Genomic DNA, 6,000 nt, shown 5'->3' with positions numbered 1-6,000 from the left:
TCGTTATTGATATTGAGGTTTATACCGTTGATATCTAGAGAACTGTATTTATATTTCGTGGTGAATAACACTGCTTTTGTTTTTGTTACGTTTAACTTCAATGTGTTAGTGCATAAATACTCATTTACCGCTCCTAAAATCCTATCCATTTTATGAATAGCTCTATCTAAATTCATATCGCTACACATAAGCAACGAATCATCAGCAAATAGGTTTATGAACTCGGATTCAATAAAAAGTTAAATATCGTTCAAATATAAAACAAAAAGAAGTGGGCCCAGAACACTACCTTGGGGTAGTGTTCTGGTTAAAGGAATATCACGATGATGTATTTTAACTCTTACATATCTGTAATGATTTATTCATTTATTATCTGTAATGGTGCATATATTGTTTTATTTAAATGTATTCGTATATGTACATTTTTTAAACTTAAAATAATTGTTTACGGTATATCATAATTCAAATATTTTTTCAAAAAACTTCCACATTGTTGACTTCATGAAGTTTCACTAGCTTTGTCAATAAAGATTTTTTGGACAATAAAGCATGATTGATTGGTTGATAGTCTTGTGTCTGACTCAATACAGTTCATGTAATCAATATTGGAAATTTTTGAAATAAATTATCACTGGCTATATTCCTAAAGTGTTTTATTGTGCTAAGTAAATACAAACTGTTTCTGTTATCTTTTTATGTCCTATTTTGTTACATATACATATATTCAGTATCTACTTGAAATTGTATATTAATTATTGTAAAGTTTATAGTTTTATATGACTAAGTAGCGATAGCTAATATGTATAATTTTGTTTGCTTTTTTATTTAATAATTTTAACTAAGCTTTGTCAATAAGATATGAATCTTCAGACAAAAGAGCATATTATAACTTGACTTGACATATTTGATTGAATTCTCCAAATTATTTTCCACCAGAGTAACAAACTGACATAAGTTAGATCACATTCAATAAAACTATTTGTTATCTTGTGGTAATGACATTTGAAACTTTCTATGTTTTTTACCACTTTTATTTGTAACTAACGTTACTGCAGTTTCGTCCTATACGGACACTTTCAAACTTATAAAATAAACTCTGTTTATTTATATTGTACAACAATAAACTCTCTTCATTTATATTGTATAAGTTTGAAAATGTCCGTATAGAACGAAACTGCAGTAACGTTAGTTACAAATAAAAGTGGTAAAAAACTCTATGATTTCCTACCACGTAGTAACGGCTACATCCATCAATTTATTGTAATGACATTTCTCAAATATAAAGAAACTGACTTCTCACTGATAAGGGAAAGGTTTGCACTAAAGGTACATAATGAAATATAGGAAGAAATAAACGACCGTTCAAGAAAAAAAACACATTAATTTCAATAATCAGCTCGATCAATACAAATGAAATTTGATAGAACAGAACTAAAATTTTGATTTACCCGCTTCATCATTGACTATTCCAGACGGAAAATGTTCATCAACATCCATTTTGTTATCAATTATTTCCAGTTGATAATGCAGTGCTCCATTCACGAAACAGAAGTTTTTCCATTGTGAATAATCGACGTCAATGTAGCACGACTCGTCAAAGTCATACTCACTATTTTTTATTGGACAACAAACATAACTGAATCTTGGTTCTGCACTCATATCGCTTTCCTGATAGAAAGAAACTTCGAACCGAAAACGAGCAAATTCCAATGGTTCGCCGTAATAATAGCAACCGACTCGATACCTTTTTTGTTCTGGAATAAACGTTCCTGAATATCGAAATAATCTACCAAATGCAAGACACATGATGGTACTCGTGCCAGTAGGCTCAACATATTTGAACTCATCCACGACAACTCTCAATTTATATGCGTAAAGTTGGTTCCAGTGTTTCTTCAAACAATGCAAAACTGTTTCATTCATTCGGCCTATCCAAGTACAAGGAATTTGAAACTGAAATGGACATTCCATAGGCCTGAAAGAGCAATCTGTGTGATGGTCAGTAGAGTTTTCGCCGTGCTCTTCATAAGTACAACCAAAGCGTTTGTATCTGCAGGGGCGTTTGTCGCTAACAGATGCATTTGAACAAGGATGCAGACTTGATGCCTGAAAAAAAAAGGTAAATGAAGTGAACCTCACATTAGAATGAAACAAATACTGCAAATAATGGAAAGTATTGTTATGAAACATGACCTGCGGCACAGATTGTTGACAAATGTTTTGAAGAAAAGATTAGATGAAAATGTCACATTTCCGTATTATTGTCTAGATTGCGGTAGAGGTCTTTAATACACAAAGTTAACTCATAGACGGTTTGTTACTTTTAGATGTTTGACATGTTGTCTAGACTGGTTACAGTCCATCTTTAAGGGCGTAGGTAGTAAATCACTCAAAACGGATAATTCCAATAGAAAGACCTAACATATTGTTTCTGGTCTGGATTTCAGATGAACCACGATGTCTAACAGACCTTCTTACATGTCACTCTCATTTGAATCATCATATGCAGAGACTCGGACTGTTGGAAGACAGTGTGTGTCGCCTCTATTTGGAATATGATGAAACAGCGGAGCATACTTTGTGCATGCCTCGAGGGGGCCGAATCAGGTTTCTAGAGTTCGGCAGAGTCGTACTCTTACCATCTGACCTGAAAGACCACCCACTATATAAACTAATCGGCTTCGTTAAGAATCTAGGGTTATTTGGTCGGGTGTGAAGAGGTGTGAGCCACAATAAAGCATTGCGGGTTACGGTGAAGAGTTGAATAGACCCACTCACTTTGGACCTAACCTAACCTACTGACATTGATTTTTCTTGATTGACTACTTACTTTCTGAGTTATTTGCGAGAAACCTTCTGAAAAAGTAAGTTAATTGGTTAAAAAATTGTAAACTTTCACTGGCAAGTTAATCGAGAAATATTGACTTGCGATACACTGTTTGGAACCTTTGGTGTATAAATTAATATTACTGGAGATTATTCCCAACACCAAACCGTTATTTTAACACCTCGACACGTGTTTGAAACCGTTATTTAACACCTTGATCATATTCAAGTGGAAGATTAAATTTCCTCTTGAAGATGCTCACTTAGTGATCCAAACACGTGTCGAGGTGTTAAAATAATTGTTTGGTGTTGGGAAAAAAACTCCAGTAATATTCGAGAAATATTATTATTAAACAAAAACTTTTTGAAATAAAAAATGTTTAGATTTACTTAGTTCATCTATTCCTGGATTAATTTCCAGTGAAACATCTTTCACTCGCAAGAAGAGGTGACATCCATCCCCAAGTAATATTCATTATGGAAATATTGTCTAATTTGATGCAGTGATAAACAAAAAGGCCACTTGTGATATATCGTTGGAAAGAAACTTCCACATCCTGTATCAAATAGTCTAAAAAATATACATGTTTTTGCCCTGTGTTCATTTTCAGTTGTTTCATCATTGGAATTATCGCTTTCAATGAAATTCACTTTCATATAAAAAGTCATACCCCACAAACTGACTGGTGTCATTGTAACCGCTTCACTGAGGGTTACAATTGTTGGGCTGTCACGATGACAGTCAGTGCATAACGTTCCACCACACAGGAGAAGGGGTGAATTCGCTCAAGTCGTTAAATTGTACGCCAGGTGAATTGAAATTCCAAAATCTTCTAATCATTCCCTCAACTCACCAATAGAAATTAAATAAAAATGTCAAGCTACAATCTCAATAAAACAACATATTTATCATATGAAGAGATGATCTTTCAGCCCAAAAAGAAGATCCATTATAACTTTTCATTCATTTTCAGGCGATCTACTCTTGAAATTTAGAAAGACAGAGTCCAAATGATATGGCTGATTGCTAATCAGCTTCAGGAACTAGATCATCGAAAAACAAAACATATCTCGATAATTTCCCTCATCCAACCTCAAATTATCGTGCTTATGACCTTCATCCAGTGTAGTGGAAAATCGCCGTAACAGTACAACGGCGGATATCGTGCTATTAACGTTTTGAATTACAGTAAATGCAATGTTTATTCATTGTGATTAAATAATACTATTTTGAAAAAGTTACATTCTCTATATTGCAAGATATATAATACAATGTCTCAAAACCGTGTAAGTTTTCCAGAAAGAGTGAATCACTTACCGTAGAATCTTTATCACACAGATGTTCGTCCATTATATTCTTCGTGGCCTGAGCTGTTAACTATCACCTAGTAGAGAAGTATTACTTACGGCAAACAGGTAACCCCTTTTAAGACATGTTTCTCTACCTTCAATCATAGATACCAACATCATAGAATCAAATCAGTGCACCAAAGACAAAGCCACAATTTTCGAAATTTTGTTGGGCAAATGCTTTAAGTATACTTAGGTCGAGGGATTTCACTCGTAATTATTATACACGAAAGCTCTGATAAATAATAACACAAAAATGAATATATTCATTGTGGAATGCGGAAAGTACATCGCAACTAGAGATTTATCACAAAATATTCGTTAACATCAATTATTTCGACTTACCATAGACCTCATCAGTTCTGATAGCAGTCCAGTCACCGAATTGAAAAATTTGGCGATATTATGTTATTTTGTCAAACAACAACGATTTGCACAATAATTTGAATTGAGGTTATACCAACCCTCTAGTTCAAAATTGATTCCCTATCAAGTTTCACTTTCACCCTGGGGATGGATGCCACCTCTTCTCGTGAGTGAAAAATATTCAATGAAAATAAATACAGAAATGGATAAACAGAATATTTCTGAACCGTAGAATCTTTATCACACAGATGTTCGTCCATTATATTCTTCGTGGCCTGAGCTGTTAACTATCACCTAGTTGGGAAGTATGACTTACGGCAAACAGGGAACCTCTTCCAAGGACATGTTTTCCTACCATCAACCATAGATACCAACCTCATAACATAACTATGTAATTTGACGAAGTCAATTCAAGGAACAACAGGTACAGCAATATAATCTAAGATTGTATCTGTGAACCAAAGGTAAAGCCATAACTTTCAAAATTTTGCTTGACTTGAGGATACTTTGGTCGAGGGATTCCATACACAGAAGAAAAATTTCGAAAATAATAAATTAAATAAAAATTATTGAATTCCGAAAATTTAAATAACCTAACACATTGATATCGGTAACGCTGTCATGAGCTCTGATATATAATAACAAAAAATGAAAATATTTGTTGTGGAATACTAAAAGTACATCAAAAGATGGAACCAGAGCTTGAAGACAACGCACCTAATCAGTGCTGGAGTAGTCCAATCACTGAATTCAAAAATTAATAATAATAATAATCGATTTAATTGCCAGAAAATCACAAATATATACATATAAATACACATGATAAGGTGAAAACGAAAAAAAAAACAGAGTGTACATGGCTGATAAAAAGCAGAGTTTGTGCTTTCTCAGCAGAAGTTGAGAAGCAGTGCTCTCCCACTCAACCTATAAATCAATTCCAACACATGGTTTTGATAAGCACATCTTATATTTCTACTTCAGGTTGAAAAGCTCTATAGAAATAAATCCCTAGACAGTTAAATAATAAAAAAAAGAAGGAAAAACAACTAATAATATGTTTAATGTGGCACCTGCAAATACATTTGGAGACACAAAGGTAATGATAATTATATTGTTCTGAATTACATTGATGATATCAGCACAGTAATAAATCATTTGAGAAAAATTAAGGTTTAAACATCAGCTAGAATCTGTCTCACTTTTTTTTGAAAAGAATGAATTGACATATATTTCATTTCAATGGGGATAGCATTGTAAAGGATGGCTATATTATACGAAAATGAGGTTTTATGTTTCTGGATAGAAAAATTAGTTTTATAATGTACAATGACATTGTGATTGTCAAGTTTGAATTCCACCTTATTATACAAATATGAAGGATTCTACATTGCAAGCATTTTATGATAAAGGCTGTAGAAATGTAAAATCCTGCTTTTATCGATTGGTAGCTAACCAAGT

At 33.2% G+C, this 6,000-nt stretch overlaps 1 protein-coding gene across 4 annotated transcripts in view; it reads right to left on the bottom strand.

The window, feature by feature from the left end:
• Nucleotides 1-1,361: 1,361 nt before the first annotated feature.
• LOC111502848 (uncharacterized) overlaps nucleotides 1,362-6,000 on the bottom strand; it is a 243,822-nt gene continuing 239,183 nt past the window's right edge. For 3 of the 4 annotated variants that reach the window (XR_012467880.1, XR_012467878.1, XM_074184566.1), the window contains one exon: nucleotides 1,362-2,106. Coding sequence is in view for 2 of the 4 variants with exons in the window: in XM_074184566.1 (XP_074040667.1) it covers nucleotides 1,929-2,106 (178 nt within the window). In the remaining 2 variants the exon portion in view is untranslated. Of the gene's footprint in view, nucleotides 2,107-4,144; nucleotides 4,330-6,000 lie in introns of those variants that run through there. The other variant, XM_074184565.1, reaches the window with a different exon arrangement.

Source organism: Leptinotarsa decemlineata, unplaced genomic scaffold (genome assembly GCF_025532065.1).
Source record: "Leptinotarsa decemlineata unplaced genomic scaffold, Ldec_3_MD MMD2_tig00026354_RagTag_RagTag, whole genome shotgun sequence".
In the NCBI taxonomy this organism is placed as follows: Eukaryota; Metazoa; Arthropoda; class Insecta; order Coleoptera; family Chrysomelidae; genus Leptinotarsa; species Leptinotarsa decemlineata.
The sequence above is the reverse complement of the archived record's forward strand: the minus strand, read 5'-3'. Positions and strand labels throughout refer to the sequence as shown.